The 27,373-nt window shown below is 34.6% G+C and overlaps 1 protein-coding gene across 3 annotated transcripts in view; it reads right to left on the reverse strand.

The window, feature by feature from the left end:
* Positions 1-27,373, reverse strand: part of LOC105487814 (TBC1 domain family member 19) — a 160,398-nt gene that overhangs the window by 15,116 nt on the left and 117,909 nt on the right. The window contains exons 15-19 of one of the 3 annotated variants that reach the window (XR_011621410.1): positions 25,348-25,392; positions 10,489-10,521; positions 6,609-6,718; positions 5,856-5,910; positions 4,313-4,404 (exon numbers count right to left, since the gene is read on the reverse strand). Coding sequence is in view for 2 of the 3 variants with exons in the window: in XM_011751428.2 (XP_011749730.1) it covers positions 4,313-4,404; positions 6,609-6,718; positions 10,489-10,521; positions 25,348-25,392 (280 nt within the window). In the remaining variant the exon portion in view is untranslated. The remainder of the gene's footprint in view (positions 1-4,312; positions 4,405-5,855; positions 5,911-6,608; positions 6,719-10,488; positions 10,522-25,347; positions 25,393-27,373) is intronic. The other 2 variants (XM_011751428.2, XM_071093768.1) reach the window with 2 other exon arrangements.

Consider the following 27,373-nt stretch of genomic DNA (forward strand, 5'->3'; position numbering starts at 1 on the left):
AAGCTGCATTGGTTATCAGGTTGACTGTCCTGGTATCACAGCGCCTGTGTTCAAGTAACCCTTATTATTATTATTTTTTACTTAATAATGGCCCCAAAGAGTAAGAGTAGTGATGCTTGCATATTGTTATAATTGTTCTATTTTATTATTAGTTATTGTAAATCTCTTGCTGTGCCTAATTATAAACTGAACTTTATCATAGTTATGTATATATAGGGAAAAACATCATGGTGTATATATAGGGCTCAGTACTATCCACAGTTTCAGGCATCCACTGGGGGTCTTGAAATGTATCTCCCACAGATAAGGGGAAACTACAGTATAGTAGAAATTACCCTTATTAGTGTACAGTTCAATATGTTTTGTATGAAGAAGAACCAGATGAAAATTGTAGAACTAAAAACCACACAAAAACATCTCACTAGATGGGATCTAATAGTAAAACGAAAATGATGGAGGAAAGAGACAGAGAATTTGACTATAGATCAGTAGAAAATGTTCAATCTACACCATACAGAAAAAGAATTAAGAAAAAGTGAAGTGCTGTGTGTGGTGATGGCTGTAATCCCAGTGCTTTGGGAGACTGAGGCAGGAGGAATACTTAAAGCCAGGAGTTTGAGACCAGCCTGAGCAACAAAGCAAGAACCTGTCTCTATGGAAAAAAAAAAAAATAGAACTGCAAGGACTTGTGAGAAAATAATAAACTTAATTTTTCTTCATCTTCTTTTTTTCTTTTATATCAAAAGTTTCAACATTTGTGTCACTGGAATCCCAGAAGAAAAGAAGAATGAGTATGGTGCACAAAAAAATATTTAAAGGAATAATGGGTCAAAACTTCCAAATTTGTCAAAAGACATAAACTTATAAATTCAAGCTTAGCAAACTCCCAAAAGGATAAATCCAAAGAAATCTATGCCTAGATATAGAATAATCAAAGTGGTGACAACTGAAAACAAAAATCTTGATAGTAGCCAGAGAAAAATAAGGATTGATATCATTTCTTCCTGAAGTGCTTGGTAGATTTTGCCAGTGAAGCCATCTAGGCCTGAAATTTATTTGAAGGTAGAATGTGATTAATTAAAGAAGTATATCGGCTAGGTGCAGTGGCTCACACCTATAATCCCAGCACTTTGGGAGGCCAAGGCAGGCAGATTGCCTGAGGTCAGGAGTCCAAGACCAGTCTGGCCAACATGGTGAAACCCCATCTCTACTAGAAATACAAAAAAGAAATTAGCCACGCATGGTGGCATGCACCTATAATCCCAGCTACTTGGGAGGCTGAGGCAGGGGAATTGCTTGAACCAGGGAGGTGAGATTGCAGTGAGCCGAGATCGCGTCACTGCACTCCAGCCTGGGCGACAGAGCAAGACTCCATCTCAAGAAGAAAAAAAAAAAAAAAAGAAGAAGTATATTGTAAACCTCATGGCATCCATCAAAAACATACTTTAAAAAGTATAAAAATCTAATAGTGGAGATAAAATGGAATAAAAAAATGTTCAATTCAAAAGTAGGTAGAGAATTAGAAAAAAGGAATAAAGAGAACATGGAACAACTAAAAAAATTTAGAAAGATAGTTGATTTCAATTCAATAATATCAATTATATTAAATATAAATGGTATAAACATACCAATTAAGAAACAGACTGCCACATAGGAAGACCCAACTATACTTTCAACAAGAAACCCACTTAAAAAAAGATATTGATAATATGTTAAGTAAAAGAACAGAAAAGAATGTATCATGCAATTATAATTTTAAAAAAGCTGGAATGGTTATATTAATATCAGACATAGTAGATTTATTACTAGGAATAAAACAGGACATTATATAAAAATAAAGTGATCAATTCTCCTAAAAACAAAGCATCAAAATACATGAAGAAAAAAACAAATACAGCACTAAAGGAAGACAGAGACAAAATCCACAATTATAATTAGAGCCTTTCACATTCCTCTTTCAATAATCAATAGAAAAAGTAGACAGAAAATTAGTAAGTTTATACAAGGTTTGAACATCATTATTAACAAACTTGATTTCCTTGACATTTATATGACATTCTGCCCAATACTTGCAGAATACAAAGTTTTTTCAGGTGCACATGGACCAAGACAGATCATGTTCTGGATCCAAAAACAAACTTCAACACATTTAAAACAACTGAAATCATATGAAGCATGTTGTCTAACTGCAACAGAATTAAAACAGAAATAAATGAAGAAAGATATCTTTCCAAATATTTAGAAATTAAACAACATACTTTTACATAACCCATATTCAAAGAGGAAACCACAGGAGAAATTACAAAACATTTCTAATTATATAAAAATGAAAATATAACATATCAAAATTTGTTGGGTGGAGGTAAAGAGGTAATTTGAGGGAAATCTGTAACATTAATGCTTATATTAGAAAAAAAAGAAAGATCCCCAAATCAATGATCTAACTTCCACCTTAAACAAGCAGAAAGACAAGAGCAAAATAAATCTAATGCAAGCAAAAAGAAGAAAATAATACATATGAGTAGAAATAAATCGAAGCAGAAAAACAACAGAGCAAAAGAATCAACGGAACAAAAAACTGATTCTTTCAAAGACGAATAAAATTGATAAACCTGTAGCCAGAATAATCAAGAAAAAATGGGAGATTACAATTACTAATATCAGGAATGACAAAAATGATGTCACTACTAACCCTAGAAATATTAAAAAGGCTAAGCATAGAGAATAGTATGAATAACTTTGTTTATAAATATGATAACCTAGTAAAAGACATAAACTACTGAAGCTTATTCAAAAAGAAATAGATAACCCAAGTAGTCCTGTATCTATTAAAGAAATCAAATTCAAAGTTAAAAAGCTTCCAAAAGCTTCAGTTTTTAAAAAAATGATTTCTACCTTGACAATTAGAATTTTTACAATTTTCCTACATAGGAATTTTAATGTTTATCATGTCATTGAAATAAATTTATTTCTTTTAATATGTAAAGTATATAAATAGGCTAGAAAAAATATCATTTTAGTTTCTAGTAATGAACTAAATGTCTTCATCCTAGTAAAGAAAACCCTACTTATACTCCAATGTTCATTTCACAATAGCATAAAGAAGTCAATTTACTACAAGTTTAAGAATGAAAGTCTTATGCTTATATAAAATGCTTCTGAATCATGAATAGAATTTTATTTTTTAATGGCTACAAAGGAAAGGGTATCCGCTCAGTATTATCAATGGATGATATGAGGTATTATTTTATAAAGGCCATCTCTAAGATGGCTGAAATTCAATGGTACTTTATAAAAATGAGATTATATACCTATCTATCTCTATCTCCATCTTGATTGCTATCTCCATCTTTATAATCATTCAATCTTTAAACAACTCTGCAAGGTACTAATTCTCTTGATTTTTAAGATAAATAAACTGAATTATCTTAACATAAAGAAATTGAGGCTTTGATAAATTAAAAAACTTCACCAGGATTACAAAGCTTAACAGAAATGGAATTTGAATCTGGATTAAATTTCCACCCCCTCAGCTATCTATTTGCTATGGATTCAAGAGTGGAGAAGACAAATACTATACTATTCTATTTCCCACTAACTTCTTTTGTGGCCTCAAGGAGTTAATACTTTTTTCAAATATACCCTCTTTAATAGGAGAAAATAGCTGCACAGATAAGACAGGAAGAAAACATTGATAAATCATTTGGAAATTTCTCTTGCTTTAGACACTGTTATTTTAAAAGAGAGAGAGAGAAAACCAATAATCTTGAAGTCCAGAGATACTATACATATTCACTTATAACTCATACTGCGACCAATGAACAAAATTCAAATTTTAGGAAGGAGAAATCACAGTGTACAACCATTAATAGGTACCTGATTTGCTTTCCTTTAACAAAAGACAGCCAACTTGAACTTCTATAGTTTTCTTAGGTAATTCTCTGATAACTGTGGCCTATACTGACTTAAGTTTGGTATGATCACATTTTTCAGGTATTATTTGTTTCCACAAATGTTTGCTTCAGTTTTGGCTGACACCTTTCATTACGAATAGAAATTGGTTTATTTTGGTGACTCTTGTACCAGACACAAAAATCCTAGTAAAGAAGACTTTGTTAGGATTTTGGTAATTCTTTCAAGAATTTTTGGCACAATGTCATTACAATTTACTACTTGATAATTATAGTTTTATTAGGAAAATTGTTAGCTTAATTTCTCTGAAAAATTACATCTTTGCAAGTGCTCTACAATGAAGAAAAAAGAGCTTTCTGTGAAACTATCTATTCTTCAATTAGGAGAGAAAAGTACTCACGGTTGAGCCCCAATTTCTCGTAGATGATAAAAGAGTTGGGGAAGGTAAGTTTGAAGAAGAGTTTCAAACAGCAGACAGAGTGACACAATACCCTGGATATAATAATGAATCATAAGAGAAATAGATATTTTAATATTTAAAAATTAACTATGCCAACAAATTATTCAAATGGAAAATGAGAAAGGCTATCAACATAAATATTCTTTATACTGTTTAAGAGTCAAAAACAGGAAATGTATTAATGGCTCTCTAACATTGTGTTTAAACATAAACTTTATTTCTCTTTATTTATACTCACACATACAGATATGCTAAGGAGCCTCCCTTTTCACACAATATGCTCCCCACATAAACCAGTATGTAATATGTGGAGAGTCCAAGGAAAACATCACCTTACAGAAAACTCGCCACTTTCCAAGCCACGTATTATTACTTAACCTCAGCAAAATTAGTTTTTATCTGAATGCATTCCAGTTTCCAGTTATTTCCCTAGTGCTATATAGCCACCTTCATTCTCCCTCCATATGTCCCTTCCCCTCCAGCCTCACTCACTAGGGAAAACATCGCCTGCTTTTCTCACTCTTTCTTTGAAATCTACCCCCAGGAAAAGACTAGCAGCTAGCTGCTTGAAATTTGCATCAGGAAATTATTGAACAAGAATGTTTGATTACTTAGTATACACATATTTTTTTAAAACTAAAATCTATTGTTTTTAAAAGGGCATTATTTGTGAAGTACAAAACTTAATCAATTTAAGCAGATGGTTTTTCAAGTACATTTATTATTTGACAACTCTGAATAAAGTCTTTCTTGCAGCTTAGCATTCCTCAGAGTTGATCTTTGTAAGGAATTTTTAATCCTCTTTTTGCATTTCTAAAGAAAAAAAGACTGTCATGGTTCCAAATAATTCAGTCTGGCTGCAAGCCAAAAAAGGAGGTGACTGCCTGTAAGTTTTCACTCCACTGAATCACAAAAAAAAGGACAGGGGCAGGACTGACTCAATCAATTCACTGAAAAAGGATACCCAGGGCCACCAGCACAGAGATAAAGAAGAAATACCCAGAGTTGCCCAGTGCCAGGCTTCAGTGCTCTGCACAGGGAGAACACCATGGGTATGTACTATGCAGCCAGTTTTTTTAAACTCTGAAGCATAAAATGGCATAGAATATGAGAGTAAAAATACGATACTTAGAATGAGTATTAGAAAAGAATTACTGATCTTAATTATTGGTCATATTTCTGATTATTCCAGATTAAATATTAAGGTAAGATAAGAACAAAATCAAGTTCTCTTAGAGATAAGAAACCCAAGATAACTGGTGTTGCTTCATTTGTTTATCTGTGACATCCTGGAATTCTGTGATTTGCCAACTTTCACTAGCAATGTATGAGAGCAAAACTGGAGATGGAGGAAGGTGAAATAGGAATACATAACCTTACAATGGGGGGATAAAGAACAGCTATTTAATTTAATAGCAATAATACAGTTGCCTCTTTGGGGAAATTTAGTAGCCCTGACATATATTCCAATTGAATGTTTCACCTGGAGTAGCAGTCATGTTACCCACAGCAGGTCCAAAGGGGGAAAAAAAGCATAACTGAAATAAAATAAATACTGCTCTTAGTCAGGTTTATGGGAAAGGAAAAAAAACGATATGATAAAGGAACAGCCAAAATAAAACAGATTAAAATGTTCAACTCCTATATATATGCTTTTCCTTGATTCTTATGGTTGTAGGCCAAAGGATTATTTTATTGAATACAAAGAAAATATGTACTTTTATAACTGATAATTAGCCAAATATGAAATTGGCAAACAAGTGACAATTCAACGTTTGATTTTCATTAACAAAGAATGATGATAATAATTATAACAACAACAGCCATTTATTTACAGAACACCTGCTGGGAGCCAAGCACTAACTACACTGAGTGCTTTGTAGACTTTTCTACAGCACTAGAGATAATATATTATTTATTTCATCTCGTAGATAAGAGATCAGAAAAGAAGGTAGGCATCTTTGTTAAGAATAATAATACAGACATTCTAATTCTTGTAATATGTAAAAAAAAAATCATTTAAATGTAGTTGACAAGAGACTTTTTCCATTTAAATTATTACCAAAATAGTTAAATATCAATTTCATCTTGTCATTTTTGCAATAAAAACACATTGGTTGACATCACAAATTAAAATGTGTTGCATTAGAATCTGAGTAGAAGACTTTTTCTTAACGGAAAGAAAGAACAGATTACAGTCCAACCTAACTTGATCCAGTTTTTCTTATGAACTTACAGAAGGATGAGAAGAGATGGAATGAAGTCTGAAGAAAAAACGCACATACATCTCACGGAATATCTGATACAATTTGGAAGGTTCATGGTATAGAAAACAAAGTGGTGCAACTGAAAGAAAAAAATAATTTATAATACTGCAGAACTACTAAAATTTTAAGATAAATTTATAAAATATGACATTATAAATCACTATTTTATAGTAATCATATACACTCATAGACAAGTTTAAAATCATACTACTTTTTTTCATTTTGAGAGGGGAATATATGCACTTGTAAAGTTCAAACAGCCATTAAATATTATAAAGAAAGGAGTATATTACAAACTATTATAATCCCAATTTAACAGATGGCTAAGAATGACATTATGGAATTATACAGAAATATGAAAAATTCCACATAACTTATAAAAACTACATAAATCAAATCTCTCCTTTTTTAAATTGAAGTAATAAGAAAGTAACAACCAGGCAGCTTATGTTCACTTTCTCTCACAAAGGATTCAGGCCACATTTCAAAATTTTTAATTTTGGAAGTCAGGTAAGTAAAATAGATGATTTACGACTTTTAGAATCATGGTCTTCAATTAATTCAATTTGAAAATAAAGATTTTTGAGTAATAGCTGTACACTACTGGTCTTTATCGCTACATCCCCATATATATTCATCAACTGAAAACAATCTGTAGGCAGAAAGGATTTATTTCTCTAATGAATGTTGAATTGATTGCCCCCAGTCTGTAGCAATTAAGCACAGCTGGGTCAACACAACCAGACATCCCACAGCTGAATGTCAGAAAGTCCTAATCTTCGACTGGAGACCTACCTGAGCATGTGATTATTCTACACTGACAAAGGTGGTCATGCTTTCCATCTTTTCAAGCCTCAAGTATTTTAGGCAGCATAGAAACAAATTTATAATGCGGATAGGTACAACTGCATTACTTAAATATTAATTTTAATAAAAAATGCCTTACAGGGTAATTTCAAACAATATGTATTGGACAAGTAAGAATTTCTGGGGCTCTGTAACCTGTTGGTAATGCTCTGAGGGCAGTAAGCACTAAGTAAGCAAGGAAATCAGTGGGCCAGTTGAGCTCTCTTCTTTTTGACAAAGTAAAAGGAAAAACAGTAAAATATTTTAAATTCTTTCAAACACAAAAGTTCAATTTTCTGGGATAAAGGGCAATGCACAGTATTACTGATAAATAAGTCATTAAAAATTAGCATTGCAAGTGAGAATTTTTATTTTTTCTGAAGGCAAAAGAGAAATCACTTTTGGGGGTAAATATCTAAATTCATATAAAAATAAATACTTGTATATATATAGAAAAATGTATATACAATGTATATTATATATAAAAATTTTAAAAAGACAGGTATGTCTATTTCAAGACAAATTTTAAAACTTATTTTATTATTAAATAAATTGCTACTTATAAAAATAGCCCAAATTAGGATATTTCATGTATTTACAAATAGTAACTCATGCTCTCATTGCAATAACAACCTAAGAAACAACAGTGTGGTACAAATATATATGCTATTATTATAAATCTAAGATGAAGGTTTGGAACTTCTTTATTTTAAAAAAATGATGCAAATTTTTTCCTCCAATTTTTAAATATTGATATGTGAAAACCTATAACCTGAATCTGAAGATGTTATGGATTCAGTAATTATTAATAAAAATTTCCAGTGAAGAAATGAAAAGAGAATCTTAAAATAAGCACTTTTATATGAATATACACAATATAAAAGAAATTTACAATTAGTTTTTATTCAAGATGCCACAGTTGTTTATGTTGAATTCCTTCATATAGCTATGAAATGGAAAAGCTTTAGTCCATTATAGATTATATGTAAAAAAGATTCTACATGACTTAATTTTTAATTTTAAACATCCTTCCCTATTTGGTTCTTCCATAAAAATAAATTTAGCTAATTATCTTTTAAACCAATTAAAGACTACACTGTAGGAATTTATGACACCATAATATACTATACACCTACAATAAAACTTCATTAATCTGCATAAATAGAAGAGCAGAAGGTATTTAAAATTACAGAAGAATTCTGAGTAAATTTTTAAATAAATTACTATCTTTTTGGTTTCCTTTTTAATGACAGCCTATCACTAAAGATCTGTATCAATGTTTAAAAGAGGTAAGTATTATAATTTTAAAGAAATATAGTAACTAAAACTGAAATGGCAAAGTACTAACTAGAGTTCCTTAGGGATGATTTGTGATTATTTTTGTATACTGGTTCTAAATAAGTGGTTGCTGGTAAAGTTTTTGTGGATGCTGAAAATAGTTTTCTAAAATAGTATAAATAAATTCTATATCAAACATTTTGCATCATTGTCAGCAAATGCTTTCCCCTTGGGTGTATAAACTGTAGCCTATTTAAATGATCATAAATGTGAATAGGCAGAGGCTGAGTCAATGATATATTTTAAACACCAGAAGATCTTTCTAAAAGATTTAAACTTTCATGACATCAAGTATCCTCCAAATCATTCAAGTACAACTTCCAAAAATGATTTACTTGAAAAATTTTTGTAGTTGGAACTACTAAAGTAGAAAGATAAAAAGGTGAACATTTTTATTATTAGATGTAAAAGTTTATATTATTAATCTTTTTTGGTTTTCTATTTTAAATTCCTCACATTTATAAGAGAAATATGCTGTGAGGTCACTATAACATTACGTATTATGTTATGAAATTGTGGTTGCCCAAGAGAATAAAGCTGAGTACCCTATAATTCAAGCCTGTCACTAACACCAAGTACAGCATAAAGTCCCTAGGTACTTTGACTCTTTTTCATTGAATGATAGTGTTATGTCATTCACCATGACCATCTGATGTTGAACACTGATGTTTACAAAGAAAAATGTTTACTGAAGATTCTTGGTACAAAGGTGAAACATTAATGTATTTCTGTTCATTCTAAAGGTAGGGGTAGAAATAAAGGGGACAACAATCTTTAATAAGTTTATATGTAACACTTAAAAACTTAAAAATTAAGTGGCATTAAGGTGTAGAGAGTTCTTGCTTTTGCTAATCTTCATAAGCTTCTTGCATTCCTCATTTAATGACACATGAGGCCTTGGAGGCACTCAGAGCTCTCAAGCCTGCACATGCATCTCCCACATGCACCTCAGGTAACTGAATGCTCTGATGTAATTGTTGCTGTGCATATCAGTAGCCTGGAGAAATCATGAGCTCAAACTCAGTGTTGTCCCTTCCTTAGCCTATTATTTTTAAAAAACTCTTAAGAGAATTACTTTAGGAATTTAAGCAATCTGATTTTACACCTACTAGAGCTAAATATTAATGTGTATCTCTAGTTTCCATTGGACTAAAAAATGGTAAACCACAGGACCATTTTCACAGTATACTCTAATTCTAATCTGTCAAGCAATCACCACCTAACCAATTACGGTGACCTCTTATTTTTAACATTTTTAAATTGGACATATAAAAATACTAAACTCAACATTTTATTTTATTTTTTAGATAGGGTCTCGCTATGTTGACCAGGCTGGTCTTGAACTCCTGGCCTCAAGTGATCCTCTCATCTAGGCCTCCCAAAATGCTGGGATTACAAGCATGAGCCAACACACCTGGCCTACTAAACTCAACATTTTAAAATGTTCATAATAACTTGTGGGTGATTTCCTTAACGTGTAATAAAAACAGTAATTTTTAAAAATTAAGCCCCTATGGGAAACCAGCATGTATTTCACTTTATTCTTTCCTTTATAGTCTTATTATAGTAAAATAATTATATCTGTCAGTCATTATTTTTTAAATTGACAGATAACACTGTATGTTTTTATGGTGTACATTATGATGTTTTTAAAGCCCAACTTACCATACATTGAAAATCCATGAAAAGGGATAACACCTAAAAAAAAAAAAAGTATTTCTTTTTCAATAAGTAGTAGGCCTACTGATTATTAGGTAAGCTTTAAAGGATTAAAACTGAAACTATAAAGGTTTTCTATTTTTTGCTTCAACTTTGTCCATAAATGTCAGAAAGACTTAGTGATAGTAAACAATAAAAAAAATTTTTGATACCTTCGGAAAAGTAAACTAGAGCCTTTAAAACATATATCCAGTTAATATTCTATTGATAATATTGAGAAATCAAAACTGTATATGTGTATATATATGTGTATATGTATGTGTGTATATATACACATACGCATACGTACACATACATATACATACACAGACATATACATATACACACACACAAAACAACAGGGCAAAAACATAACAAGACAGATCACAGAATTAAGTTTAAGAACTAATTATAATGGTCTCAGAAAGTCAATAGATTATGTCCCTCCTGAAACAACTTCACTGTGTATATTAGAATCAAATATGCTAAAAGATAAGTGAGCTTTTCAAGGCACTTCTTGAAAACATTTGCTTTACAGAAAACACTATGGGTGTTAAGTAAACTAACTGAAAATCATGGGATATGGCTTTAGAAGAAATATTGGCAGAAATATGATACAAATTCAGTATAATCTTTGGCAATAATTATACAGAAGTAAAGTACACATCCTTTTCAAAAAATACTCGAAGCCTAACTTGGTGTGCTAAACATCTTCTCACATTCCAAGTAAAAAATTTGAATTTGTACAGCTTAGTTCAAAACAGAAGTTTTGTAATATATACCACCATATAGCTAACACTACTAAATCAGGTTGCAAACACAGCACAGAAGAAAGCTGCTAAGTTACATTTTTGAAAAATAATATAGAAATGCTTTATTCATCTGACATGTTCATAGGCAAAACTTTTGTGCTGGCAGGGGCTTTAGAGGTCATACAGAGTGAGTTATAATAAATGATAGTTCAGTCGCAGTTTAAAACATGTCCAGCAATAGCCGAAGCATTAATTACCAATGCAACTCATCACAATTTTGAATGGGTTTAATTTGGAAGGAGCTATTTTCTCAGAGTGAGCCAAACTCTGGCTCCCTGAAATTTCTACTTATTATTCTTAGTTCTGACCACAAAGGTCACACGGAAGAAATCTAATTTATCTTCTATGTGAAAACGTTCAGAAATATTTGAAGACACTACTCTGTCTCCTGCCCCATCACCATCACGATTTCTTGCTCCAAGACTTTATGAGTTTCTTTAATTTTTCCTTAGATAAGGTGGTCTTGAACAGCTTCCCTATTTTATTTTCTTCTGAACAAGTTACAGTTCAGTGCAATCCTTAAAGTGAGGTGACTAAAATCTCTAATCATTTTTCCTCCCTATACACCCAACAGCTAAGACAGTGTACTTGGACAGTTGTTCCCGGACCTCAGTAAAGGGTTATAATTTTATCTCTATTACATTTCTTCTTTGGTGAACCACTCCAGTTAGAGATAATAATCCTGAATTCTTATTCGGTTATCTAATGCATTCTCTAGTTTTCTTGATTCTACAAAACTGAAAAATTTGATAAGTATACATGTCCTCATCAAAAGCAATATAAAAATGCTGAACATGACAGTGTGAAGACTAGAACTATCAGTAGAAACTCCTTTCATATTGATATCAATGCATTATCAGCACCCTATTGCGATAAGGGCATGGACTGGATGTCAGACAGACTCGGTTGTGTTCATCTGGTTCTGTCACTTAAGAGTGTTTGTGTGTGTGTGTATGTGTGTGTGTGTGTGTATGTGTGTGTGTGTCTTTGCGTAAGTCTCTTAACTTCTCTAAGCTTTAGTTTCCTCATCTGTAAATCAGAGATAACACTAGAACTCACGTAATATGATTAAATGAGATAACAGTTGTAGCTTAGCCATTAATAAATAGCTTAGGGCCTACACTATTTATTTAAATCGCTTAGGCTATTATTTATTCATAAACAAATGTTAATTGTTGATGTTATCATTTACAAGTTAGTTCATACTTCTTTGTTGTTTCTAGAAGCAATTTTATCAAAAATAGTATGAGAAGCACCAAATTATTCTGAACTGGTACGCCAGGCCAACCATGTGCAGAATTTTGTGCAGCACTGCTTTAAGCTCACAAGTTAAAATTCTCAGGATCGACATTTTCTCTAGTCTTCTAGCACACAGATTCATGTTCTCCAACTTCTGCTGAATCTTATGTTGTGTATCAGTTTTCTTATTCCTCTCTATGTGATTAGCCATCCCATTCTTTCAAAATTTCCTCCCTTTTCAAGTGTTTAACACTTAATTGTAGACTTCACTTTCTCCTCACTAGGAGGCTGACGCCACTGACATGGACTCCTTCCTTTGTCTATTCTTCATATTTCATCTGTTTTCTCACTTACAGTCCAGAGGAGGATGTATACATTTTCTTTTTCACCCAACATCTTCATCTGTGCTCTAAATCTTGTTTCCTTGACTTTCACAGTGACTGGCAAGCAGCGGTCAGGTTTGCAGCTGGTTTATGTGTGGCCTGTCAGCTAAGAATGGCTTTTACATATTTTAAAGGATTATTTCAAAAACAACAAAGAATAATATGGGACACGGACTGCTTGTGGCCAGCAAAACGTGACATATTTACCATCTGAGTGGTTAAAGGAAAAGTCTGCCAAACCCTGCTTTGGACTCCTGCCCCATCAACCGTCCCTTCCTCCTTGCTGCACGTGCATCATTCCACACGCATGTGCTGTGTCCCTGCGATGTGCCAGACACTGTTCTAAGAACTGTAGCTGCCATTTTATCAGGGTCAAAACAACCATAATAAAAATAAGTGAATATATGTCAGATAGTAATAAGTGCTATGAAGAAAAATAATGGAGAGAAGGAGGACAAGGCCAGGCTAGGGCGGAGGAGGACTTACTGATAAAAGAGGCCTGAAGCTGTGGAGGTGAGAATCACCTGATAAGGGTGACCTGGAAGCCGTAGCTTCATGTGATGATTGTCATAAACAGGGTTACCTTTACTGAGGACAGCTGGTCTTCAGCTGGATAGTGGTGGGATCTGCTCTTTACTCCTCTAACGAAGCAGAGTAGAGGCAAGGGGTGGGTGTATCTTATCAAAGTAATCATATCCTTAGTCTTTCCTATTTCACTGCATCCTTTCAGCCAGGGATGTTACAAATATTCTTATACATAATAATAAGAAGAAATAAGAAAGAAGAAGAAAAAATAGGAAGGAAGGAAGAAGGAAGAAGTAGTAGTCAATTTTTTTCCCAGATCCTACTTTCCCATCAAACAAATCTCTAATCTCATTTTCTTGAAGCCAGGCTTAATTTTTTTTAAAACTATCTATATTCACCTCCTCTACTTCCTTATTATGTATCTTCAAATGCTTGCAAATGGTTTCCCATCCCTACGGATGTAACTTCTGATTGCTAAATCCAGGGGTTTCCCTTCTTTGTATGTTGTACTTAATGGCCTCACACTCAAACTTGGGTCTACCATCGCATTGATGACACTAAGCAGATCAGGCTTCTTGTCCCACAGAAACTTTTGCTGCTCAGTTTTTTGTGAGTGTTTGTTTTGTTTCTGGCAGTCCTCTCTTCCGTGCACTCCTTCGATATAGCTCCAAGACTCTGTATACTTGTTTTCTCTCTCGCTTTACCAGTATTCTCATTATCAACCCATAATACTGACTTTAAAAGCCCAGTATCCTCAGGCTCCTTCTGGTCTCTATTTTTGTAAATGACTCACCAACTCCCTAGTCATTCAGGGAAGAAACTTTTGAGTCATTTTTGCTCTCTTGTTCTCCCTTAGCCCTTATACCTAAATGTGATTATGTATCTCTCCTGTCCCTTTTGGATAACCACCACTTAACTCTTCAGTCTTCATTCCTCCTCTGTACCCCACAAGCACTGCTCTAATCTCTCCAAATTGATCGCCACCCCTTCAGCCTCTGGGTGCAGGACAAGGGCTACAGGCAATGTTCTCCTCTACCTCTGGCCCTGTCCCTGCCCTGCTCCTTCACAACTTTAAACAACAATCTTCCTAGAAAGATCTCCCTGATAGCCTTGATCCCTCCCTCCCAAGCAATTCATTAATCAATCCTCATGTTTCAGTTGGTTTGCCCTCATTGATTGAGGTACTACTCCGTCTCACTGTGCAATTCTGACTCCAGCACTTTCTACCTGTGTACGCTTACGTATGTTACTTAACCTGCTTCCTCATCCATAACTGCTTTTAGACTAAGGCACAGTAGCTTGAGCTGAAGGCTCTGTGACCCCCCTCCGGCTGTACCCCTTACCCAGAGCCCATGTTTCTTCCAGACTACATCCCAGGTACCCAAGACTCTGAAATTCTGAGCCCAAAGGCTCCTAAGACAACTTCCAGGGCCTGCATGTTCTCTTTGGTGGGGTAGAGAAGAGAAGAGAAGGTATACACCTCCTGATAAATGTGTATACCTCGGGACAGAGAGGTGGCCAAAGGCTGGCTATTTGTGGAAGCTGTGAACAGAGGTTGGACCTACAGGCTTCTGTCCATGAAGCCTGTCCAAGGTATGAAGTGGAGCCACAGATGAGAAGTGGGTGGGGATACCACAGGCTAGGGATGGATGAAGAGTCGGAAAATTCTGAATTCAAACCTCGCCTTCCAGATTGTTATCAAAGTATATGTATCAAGGAAAGAAAATAAAGTAGTCTTTATCAGTTTATGAGTCTAATTTATAACTTTTAAATATTTTGACTTATGGTAGGTGGGCCTCTATTTGTACTCCTGCTCTCGGCCCAGCAAAGGTTGGAGAGAAACTTGCCTTCATTAATCAAGTGGGAACAATACCAATGAGGTGGTGAGGATTAAATATTATTATATATGCAATATGATTAGCACAATGTTTGATACAAAATCAGTACTTAACTGTATTCCTTCCCCTATCTTACTGTCATTTAATCATTTTTTATTTTTTCTCTCCCAGTAGAATAAATCCTTTGAGCATAGGAACTGTTTTTTATTCATGTATCTCTACATCCAGAGACCAAGCACAGTGCCCAGAATATAACAGGTACTCAATAAAGGCTTGCAGAATGAATATATGCATCTGTAGGGAGTCTACCACTATTATTTTCTAACCTTTTATTTCCTTCCCTACTGCCATGATCAGAATTCTGTCCCTAATAAGCTCTTACCTATGGTTCTGTAAGAGCCTCCTAATTGGTATCCTTTCCTCCAAACTCTCAGGTCTCTAACCAATTTTTGAAATTAGAGAGCTCAACTTATCTTTCAAAAATATTAATAAGACCATGAAAAAGATCTTTACATCCATTGAGGATTTACCACTATTTATCCATCTACCAAATATTTGCTGAGCTCCTACTCACCTAATTAACAAATACTTAAAAACCTACTCTGAAGCCTCTGGAGATATTAAAATAAATATGACATTGTCCCTGTATTTATAGAGCTCACACTCTAGCCTTGTAATATAGGCTAAGTGTATACACAGTAAAATTCAAGACCTTTGATCTGGCCTTAAACATTCATGATTATGTCCTGCAACCTGAGCTACATCTGCCTCCCCTTGGCATACTCTCCTAACTCCATACACTCTGTGGTACAGGCACACCAGATTATTTATCATCACCAGTATCATCACAGTTTGATAGCTCTGAACTTGATAATTCTTTATCCTAATTCTTTATCCTACTTAGCCATCAAAACCTTACTAAGGTCAGCTATAACCTCAGACAAACATTTCCTGATCTCTTAATCATAATTAAATGCTCATTCTTCTGCATTCTCATGGCACTTTGTTCATATTTCCAACACTATGATTTCACTGTGTTTTGTGTTATAATTAGCTGTTTAACAGATTGTTCCTGAGGATAGGAAATACATTTTATTCATCTGTGTATACAACTCATGGTGCCACATACATAGTTGATATACATCTTTGCAGAATGAAGAGATGAGTAAATCATAGATACAGAAGCAGCAAGAGAAGTATTGGTCTCTAGTTAGGAGATCAAAGTTCAATTGTGGGCTTAACACAATTCCTAAGGGTAATGTGAGGAACGTCATCAAACCTCCTGAGCTTCAGTAACCTGCCTGACACACAAAGGGACTATGATTGCCTCTGATGTATCATCTAACTCTAAAATTAGATGTTAACAATTAAGTCTAGAGGAAATGCGGAAAAATTTGTGAGACTTGAAGAAACAGTACCTATCAAGATTTTCTAATAGTAAGACTCTTTAACAACTTAAAGGCCCTTTGCATTCTAGCAACTAAAACAATTAAAAACCAGATTAGAAGGTCAATATTCCCAATGACACTATAGCCACCAGCTTCAGTTTCAGGGAACATCTAGAAGGAGAGCTCAAAAAACATCTCTTCTTCAAGTCTTTCTCTATATTCTTTGGTTGAGTCTCTTTTTCTTCCACCAATCTTTTTTTACCTTCGTTCTGCCTCTGCTGTTTCATGTTATTTCCTTTACTAATTATAAACTTTTAACAAATAATTACAAAGTTTATCTGTCTTTTCTAACTTTTCTACAATAAACAGGTTGACACGTGAAAGAAAAACTCAGAGAGAAAAATAAGTTAATAAATAGAATGCATATTTTGATGCCTTATAAAAGTGTAAGTACATATTATATCTTTCTAAATACTAAATCTCAAAGCAGATTGCTATTATATAAAAACCTGACAGTCTTACTTAAAAAACACTTTTGCCTTCCTCTTCTAAGCCACTGCACTGCAGAAACATTTCAACAAGTGGCTAAGGTAGTCAGAAATGAAGACATTATTATTATCATTATTTTCGTCTTATAAAAATATTTGTTAAGGATCTGCTAAGTGTAAGAATACCCTAGTTAGGACGAGGCACTTTTAATAAGGAAGCTTACAATAAATTAATTAGTGAACTACGAAGCAGCAAAAAGGGATGCAAGTATTAAGATGAGTCATGTTCAACCACTTTTACTACATTTCCCCCAGGTTCTGAAATCTATAGCTTCTCTTTAAGTAGCTAGGCTACAAGCTATTTGAAGAAATAACTATATTTCATATTGTGTATTATCTTCAGCATCCAGCACAGTGTGTTCCGCAGGTGAGATGCTCAGTAAATGTTGTTAATCATGGAAATTTGAGCATTTATAAATATAATCAAGTTTTACAAATAAAATACTAAAATATAAAATTTATAAATAAGTAATTAAGATATAGGATAGAGGGCTCTTGATAACTCAATGTTGAAAGAATAAACGACCAATGAAGTTATACAGACATGAATTTGAATCCTGTGTGACTCTGGGCAAGTTACAAACCCTTGCTGAAACCATATTTTCATTTCTGAAAATGGAGATAAACAAGATCAACTTCATTGGGTTGCACTACAAAGCACAACAGAGTTAATTTATTTAAAGTGTGCCAGTGTTTAGTCCACAGCAGATGCTCAATAACCCATAGCTATTTTATGTTCCCAGAAGGGAAAGTTCCACATTTACATATCAGCTTAAACCTAAGAAAATCTTTTTTTGCCAGTATCAGATAAAGGTACACTTCAGCTAATCCAAGATTAGCCTGGGCTTAAGGCTCCAAAAAAAGGCTACACAGTCTGCTTTGTTGAAGGACGAGTCAGATTCTGACAAACAAAATCCGGAGGCATAAGAGGCAGTGAAGAATCCATTAACACTGTAGGGTGCATACCACCTAGAACATTTCTTTGATCTTAGGGGTTGTCATGTTCTTGGCTAGTTTTTCAAAATCCTTCCCTTTGCCTCTCATCACTTCAGCCTTTCAAGGGTCAAGTTTCATTCACCTGGCTACCACCCAAGAGCATGTTTCCAACAGGCGTCAGGATGCTTGGGGCACATCTCATATTTGGCCTCAGAGTTCTACAAGTCTGCTATGAGTAATTATTTTCAGATTCTAGCCTTTCCTTATGCATCTGAAGAAAGTCTAAAATATTAACTGCCTATTCCATTCAATGTGAATAACTTTATAAAGTGATGATTTATGGGCCTTTGACAAAGTTCAGAATGGCAAACATTGTCAACTAAAATAAATCTTGAACTAGATGAGATATAAATAGTAAATATGACTCAGAAAATACCCCCCAAATATTAACATGCTTTGCACTTATTAAATATTTTCTCTTCATTTCCTCATTGTCTCTATTAATACTTAGCATTTATTGTTGTATCATAACTTGCCCATCTGATTCACTTCAACTTCACCCCAGTTGAAAGCATATTATTACTTAGTACAGTTTATTTAATTCATTTGTTGAAGTAACCGTTTCCTCTGTTTATTCTCATTCCACATGTAGCCTACAGGTCAGTAAGAATAGAGATTGGGACAATAATTAAATTGTTTTCTAGTTATTTCCATTATCTTTCTGAATTAGAATGTCACATTATGGTTTTGTTACTTTATTTCAGTAGTTAAAATTTCACAAAACATCAGAACATAACCGTATTTAAATATCAATCTGAAAATCTTATTTTAAAATTTTAATGAGGTTTTCATTGAAGTCTAAAGTTATACCTCAAATGAATTTTAGAGTATGAGATATTTTAAATTTATTTAATTAATATGGTTGACAAACTACACTATTAATCTGACACTTGCAAGAAGATTTAAAATGATGTACTTTGATTATTTTTCTTCTAAGAGCCTTATCAATCTTTGTTGTAAGGGGCTGTCCAGTGTACCATAGGATATTTATCAGCATCCCTCTCCCCTGGCTGACAACCAAAAATGTCTTCAGACATTGCCAAATGTTTCCTGGTGTGTGTGTGTGTGTGTGTGTGTGTGTTGGAAGAATTGCCCCTGGTTGAGAATTACTGCTCTAGAGTCCTGAAACTCCCCTACCCAATATTCACTGACAACTGTTTTCTTCTGTCATGTGGGAAACAAATGGTATTAACAAATTTATGATGGTTGTTTATCATTTGTAACTAAGTCAGTCAGATATATGTGTATTTTTCCTACAAGTCTGGTTTCCTTGCTTCTATTCTTATTCCTCTATTCTGTGTTCATTCTCTTACTCATTCCCTCACTTAATCAATAGTGTTTCCTGAGCACAGACTCTATGCCATGCATGATTCTAGGTGCTAGATATGTTGGTCACCAAAACTATTAAGGTCCTTTTTCTCTTGGAGCTTACATTCTAGTGACACTTTTATCCTACACAGTAGACAGGATGATCATTTAGAAGTATTAATCAGGGTTGGGCATGGTGGTTCGCGCTTATAATCCCAGAAATTTAGGAGGCTGAGGTGGGCAGGTTGTTTGAGCCCAGGTGTTCAAGACCAGCCCGGCAACATGGTAAAATCCTGTCTATACGAAAAATACAAAAAAAATCAGTCAAGCATGGTGGTGTGTGCCTGAAGTTCCAGCTACTTGGGAGGCTGCGGTGGGAGGATCACTTAAGCCCAGGAGGTCGAGGCTGCAATAGTTCATGATCGGGCCACTGCATTCCAGCCTGGGCGACAGAGCAAGACTTTGTCTTGGGGGGAGAAAAAAAAAAAAAGAAAAAGAAAAAGAAAAAGCATTAATCAGGAATTGGAGGAGAGATGTCACTGAGAAGAGTGGAGTAGGGAACTCCCAAACTCCCCATTCCTCCATTAAAGCAATGGTTAAGCTGGCAGGAACTGTTAGAATCAAACTCTGGAATTTAATAAAAACTTACAACAACCAGGGGAATGTTTAGTGAAGAAAGAATTTTAGTAAGAGAGCATATGGCATTTTAATTTGCCCACCTATCATACCCTACTCCCCAACTTGGTAGCAGCCATGAAGACCATGGCTCACATTCCTGATGCAGCTTGCTGGTACCAGGGGGATCCTGTAACAAAAAATTGTGGTTGTGTATTTTGACCTATATAGTAGCTACCTGAGGGACTGGCTCAGGAGATTGCCTTCATTTTATTTGCCTCATCCTTGAGCTTTTTCAGGACTGACATGGCCTGCCAAGAGGCATTTGTCAAAAGCATTTAAAGGAAAATATATACTAGCTGCAGCCACCTATGGGAAGGAATAAAAGATGGGAGTGGTGGTATACATATTGAAAAGCCTGGGAAGAAAGAGGCTGGGGAAGGAGCTACTTGGGGCATGCAGGCTTTGAAAAGCATCTGTGTATACAGGGGAATCTAAAAAATACCCGAGAAGATCTTAGGCTCCATCTCTGACTACCTTTTAGGCTCTGTGCAAGCAGGAAGTGAAGGCTAAGGTAGAGTTGTAAATGGCCTGGCTAAGCCTTGAAGGAGAGCCCCAATACCCAGCCAATCTGCAAAGACTGAGAGAGTGTTTTTTGTTTTTGGTTCTAGATATTTAAGAAAATATCTGTGAAATCACTAGCTGACTGTTACTCTAGTAAAATAAAGACTTCAGTGAGCATACAAGATGAAAAATATCTTTATAAAAATATCTGTATAAAATATCTTTATAAAAATCTTTATAAAAATAATTTAGAAAAGTCACTAAACAAACATCTAGAACCCACAACAAGCAACAACAATGAATTCTTGGGGAGGGGGACAGAGAGACTCCCATTTCTAGTGATACCACAGCATTATATTCAAAAGATTCCATTTTCAACAATAAAAAAAATTACTAGGCATGTGAAAAATAAAAAAGTATAACCCATTCATAGGAAAAAATTAATTAAAAACTCCCTGAGGAAGCCCAGACATTGGACTTACCAGACAAGACTTCAAATCAACTATCTCGCTAACTGACCTAGCTCCATCTACCTCTTCTACCTCACCTTGTATCAGTCAATGCTTTGCTCACTATTGCCAGTCACACTGGCCATCTTGGTGACCTTCAGACCATCAAGCTTATTCCTGCCTTCAGATATGCTGTGTACTCTCTTCTGGAACATTCTCCCATTTTGTTGCATAGTTCACTCCATACAGTCTGTCTCTGTTCATATTCCACCTCCTCAGAGGTACCTTTCCTGACTACTTAATCTAAAATGGCTATGCTCATCCCAACTTCCTACAATTTTTGCTCCCTTTCATTGTTAAGTTCATCACTCTTTGAAATTACTTTCATTCATTCATCCTTTGTTGACTGATTTATGATTGATTGATTTTATTTTCCCCTTACTAGAAGGTAAGCTCCTTGGCAGCAGGTGCTTTATTTGTATCATTTACTATGGATCACCCTCCTATAACAGTGAGCTAGGCTAAATAAATGCTTATCAAATGAACAAAGATGATTTATATGTGTTGAATAATAATAAAAAATATAAAAAGCTTATAAAATTCTTCTGAGAAGTCTCCCTCAGTTCAGAAATTTTGCTCACTAGCTGTTCGGTGAAGCTACTGGAGGAAATCTGTCCATTGGTGATGCTTCAAATGAAGTGAGAGAACAAAATGTCTGATGCCACCATGGCCTGTCATTTCCTTCCCAGGGAAGGTAATCATAGGCATGTTGGGGGTAGTGGTGAGAAAACCTCTGCCTCCCTGTAAGCACTGGCTTGGTCAGGGAATGAGTGTGTGTCAGTTAGCTGCAGGCTAACCTCTATGTGTGGTCCCCTGAGACCAAGAAAGCCAGAACAGTTTTGGTGGTAGCAGTGACAGAGGTGTCAAGATTTCGAAGTAGTACTATCTTTGGCAGAGGTTCAAAACAGGGTGGGTAATATAAAAATGCTGCTACATATTGCCTTGAGCTTAAAATAAAAGCGGGGACAGTAGATTGACTGGTCTTTGTCTCTTCTTGTTCTGAAACTTCAGAATCATTGCCCAGAGAAAAGAGTTCTTCTTGATTCTGGCAAGTTCTAAAACAACCTGAGAGGAGAAATTATTCTGTAGAACTAAATTTATGAACAGCTGTGGGCTTATCTCATTAAGGATTAAACAGTTTTCATTTTGGATGAAAATCTTTCTAGAACCTATTATATACATCCTCTACCTTTTCATTACATTAACTACTTTCCTTTCTTCCCAAATTCACTATAATGAGCTCAGCAACATCTTCCCAGGCAGTAGGGCATCCTGATAAGCATGTTGCTTCTGAAGCCAGACAGCTTGGATTCAAAGCTTGGCTTTGTCACTCACCTGTTGGGCAGGTTAACACTCTATGCCTCAGTTTCTTTATCTGTAAATAGGGATAATATTAGTACCTTCCTCATAGGTTCTTGTAAGGACTAAATGAATTAATACATGTCATATACTTAACACATTGCCTGGGATATAGTACTGCTTGGAAAATGTTTGCTGCTGCTGCTGCTATAACTATACTGTTACAATTATTACTACAGCAAGTTTTCTTTTGGTGTCTTGAGCTCGTTATAAAGATGATAAATTATAATATGCTGCAACCTAGTGATAACTTCTTAAAGGGCACAGCATTATTGGCTTTTACATAAAATGGCCCCAGACTGATTTGCTGGAGTGGTCTAATATGCTGTTTTACAGCTCTTGTATTTTCCTTTGTGAAGTCCCCTTTTCACTTCTCACTGTTGTTGCTAATTTTTCATATCTATATCAGCCTTTTCCATGCTTCCATTTTTGCAGGAGGCATAAAAAAGAGTTAACCAATTTGTTAGACATGTGTGTTAAGTAAAAGCTAATATATTCTAAACTAAGTTGAAAAAATTCTTCTATGGATGGAGAGAAGAACTTGAGTCCATGGACAACTCTTTTGACTATTCAGAGGTATTTTATTTGTTATTGTTTCTTGCTTCTTAGATAAATATAAAAAGTTACTATAAAAGTAAGTTTCTGGGATAATAGATGTAACAATGGTAATACATAAAGTTAAAATTAACAAACCTCTAATTGAGTTCAAATAAATACTCATTACAGTCCTATTACATGCTAGATACAACAAAAATGAATGATATGGTTCTGAACTATAAGAAGCTTGCAATTAAGAAGAGGAGATAAAGTATAAACAAACAATATCAAGATAACATAGCTAGAGATACTAAAGATTTTAGACTAGGTATTACAGGAGTCTAGAGGAAGGGCCCTTAGCCTAACCTGGGGATTTTAGGGAAAGCTTCCTGAAAGAGGATCATGCCTAAACTGAGCTTGATGACAGCCAGGTGAAGAAAGGTTAGATGGGCTATTCTAAGCATGGAAACATGAGAAGTGATGAGACAGGAAGCAGCATAGTGCTTTCGTGAGAGTATGTAGCTGTGGGTATATATAATAGAGTTTGATATTGCTGTGATTAAAAAATCAGATGGGAAATGGTGGGAAATGAAGCTAGGAGGTAGATTATAGGGAACAGATTCAAGAGGTCCTCATATGTCATGCTGAGAAGCTTGAATATTACTTGTTAAGAGATGAGAAGCCATTAAGAACACTTGGAAAAAAATGGCAGTTTGCAGATTTTCACTTTAGATGTATAACTCAGTGAGCAGTGTAAAAGACAGCAAAACTAGAAAAGACTGTGGGAAGAGGGACCAGTTACGTGGTTGTTGCAATTAACAAGCTAGAGATAGTAAGAACTGAAAGGAGACAAGGCAGCAAGGATGCTGTGGAAGAGAGGGTCCCAGATGTATTTGGAAGATAAAATTGGAAGGTCCTGGCGACTTATTAGATGAGTTGGGGACAAGGCGGAGAGAAATCTAGGATGGCCTCGAGTTACTAGGAAGATGATAATTTAACTGAGGGAGAAATAGGTGGGTTTTTGTTTTTTGTTTTTTAATTTAGTTTCTTTTTTTTCTTTTGGGGGGTGGGCATAGGAGGATAAAATAGTGAGTTCAGGCTGGGACATATTAAGCCTGAGGTAATTATGGGAGAAGTACGAACTGGAGATATTTTAGAGTAATTAACAATAGATAGAATCATGAAAGCAAATGGCAGCCCCTAGATAAAAGTAAGAAAAGAGAAGAGCAGCAGAACAACAGTGAGATATCAAAAGAGGGACAGAGGTAGATGGCCCATGAAAGAAACTGAGACTCCATATTGAGAGACACAGGGAGAGAACAGTGCCATGAAAGCTAAAGCCACATATGAGTTTTAGATATAGTGGTCAGTAAAGTTAAACACACTCATAACAGCTACATTTTCTGAGCACTCACTACATGTCAGGCACTTTGTGGTTTTATATACCATATCTCATTTAATGTATTATCCACATGGTACAGATGATGAACCTGAAGTTCAGAGAAGTCATGTAACTTACCTGAGGTCATAGGGTAAACTGGCAGAACTGGGATCTGAAACCAGGTCTGCTGGATTACAAAACCCATGTTCTTAACTCTGCTGGAGTAAAATAACTTCTTGAAGATGCAACTTAGTATTATCATAAGGACTGCTATATATTGCTTTTCCAAGAAGCATATCTTAAAACCTGTCTAGTAATCTCAAAATAACATTTAATGTCTAATGAGGTCATTATGTATCTGATCACTTTATAACATCAAAATAGGTGATTTCAGTGATACCTTTTAATAATCTTTTTATTTCATAAATACTACACTGGTCAAATTATGAGAACAATAAGGTGCAATACAAGACAATCCACTCAATTGAGTAAAGCCCAGCTCCAATAAACCCAAAAGGAAGGTCCTCATTGGACTAGCTAGTGTTCTTCACAGGAAAACGAAGTGCCTTGGACTTAGATCTAAGCATCCTCGGCTCTCTCACAGGTTTACTGTTGGTCCCAGGGAGAGTCAGAGAGAGTATGCATAATTTAGCACAAACCTACCATAAATGTGGATGATTTCATTAAATTATACATTCTACGGAAGGTTTATTTTAGATAATAAATGATTATCCATTAAAGAGAGAATAAGAAAGTCACATTTCGATTATAAAAGTTGTAATTTTTTCACTTCCCACTAGAGGAAGCAATAGCATTACTCTTACCATTTGGTGGGTAAAAGACAGCATATTCTTCCAGTCCTAGTTTTCCTATAAGAGAAAACCATAGAGGATTTCAATATGATTAAGTAAATAAATCTTTAAAAATCAACTTATTTTGTGAATGTACTAACAATGGAATTTTAAAAACTACTATAAACTGATATGTCATTTCATGATATGGAATTTAGTTAAAAATTTACCAGCCAATCTTTTGGTATTAGCAAACTCTTTCATAAATTAAAGTAATACGAACCTAAGTGCAACAGAAGCGACACAAAACAACCAAAAGAACAAACACTTTCAAGTTCCTTAGGCACTTAAGAAGAGAAATATCTATTTATTATGCATAAAATTTTTTGCTAATTATAAATAAGTCTAATCTATTCATTAAAGCAAGTCTTAAGCTTTGCAATACTGTGTTTACATCTTTATGGAATGTGCTGAAAGTTAAAAATTAAATGACCAGCTGTATGGTGGTCATATTTTCTGAATACCAGAACAGTTAACATGATTTCAGAATGGGGCTGAATCAGAATTGTCCCAGAAAAGTAAAGTATATTCACAATAATCAAATATTTAACAGAGTTTTAAAAAGTATCTTTCCTTCAAAACTCTGAAAAGTTCTCAGTTTTTTCCATCTTCCACTGAATATCTTTAAATAGCTTTTACCTTGACAGTTTTTCTAACACTTTTGAGTTTATTGAAAAGTTACTTGTATTTTTGTACTGGGCTAAGAGTAATATTTTTAGTGAAAAAAAAAGTTCTTTTTATTTTTGTTAGGGGTGGTGACAGAGATGAAATGAAGAATAAGAAATGTAAGCAGTTCAGGTTAGGGTGGAGACAAAAAGGACTGATCTTGTGAGCAAGAAGAGAATGGAATAATGAATAGGTAGGTAGGTAGGTAGATAGATAAAACTGATTACTGGACTAGGTGCTGAGAGGCAAACCCTCAACCATGTGGTTTGTAGTCCAGACTAAACCATGAAACATTAGGGTATATTTGCTAACTTTTCTAGCATAGACTTTAAGTGTTTAGAAGTTCAAAGGAGAGAGAAATGGATGATGGGTTGATGGACATGGTGAGGTACAGGCTAGTTCTTCAAGGAAATATGATTTTTAAGATTGGAGAGTGGGAAGCCTTCCATATGCAGGGACTATAGGGAGGCTAGAATGAATATGGGGTATTGTGGAATAATCAGGGAAGCAAAGTTAGTTAGGTTAAGACAGTATCAAGTGGTAAAAGGCCTTAAAATCCTGGCTGAGTTTAGAGGTGAGCTCAGTAGATAATTAAGTTTACAATCGGTTTTTCAGCAGATGACTTAAAGAAACAAATAAAAGTTTTCCATAAATTGAATTTAGAAGCAATGGACCTCAGAAAACCTTAAGTTAGGGGTAGCCCAAATCCAGCACAAGGTTATGTGGCCTCTCCTAGGGTAGGAGGTGGAACAATCAGGCAGATAGTTCAGACATAAGAGATACAGGAGAAACAGTTTCTTTTTTCGTGGAAATGGCAGAATGACCATATACAATGAAGTCTGAGCTTTCAGTGTTAGGTGTTCACTATTTAATAAAAAGGAAAAGTTGGGAAGGGCATTCAGCTGAAGTTATTTATATCTTCAGATGACGGCAGGATATTGATATTTTATAAGCAGCTGGTGATAAAGAGGAGAAAAATAACTAAACTAGAAATTGGAGAGCTAAAAGCATATAAATTATATCAAAGTTTTAAGTGTGGTGGAGCATTTTGAGAGAAGAAATATAGATTTTTTAAAAAGTAGAAAAAGCAAATCTGTGTTATAAACTCATAGAAAGAAAAAGAAAAGTCAACAGATAAGACATAAAAACAACAATAAATGGTAGAGTACACAGGGAAGACAGAGAAAGTAAGTTGAAATGCTGCTTCTGGGAACCACTTTCCCATGATTTGTGATAAATTACTTGGGCACTGATTTGAGGTATGAAAGGATGATTACGGTCATCTGAGAGAAATCTTAAGTAACTTATAGTAAAATAATTTGGCAACACCACT

This window comes from Macaca nemestrina, chromosome 3 (genome assembly GCF_043159975.1).
Source record: "Macaca nemestrina isolate mMacNem1 chromosome 3, mMacNem.hap1, whole genome shotgun sequence".
Classification (NCBI taxonomy): domain Eukaryota; kingdom Metazoa; phylum Chordata; class Mammalia; order Primates; family Cercopithecidae; genus Macaca; species Macaca nemestrina.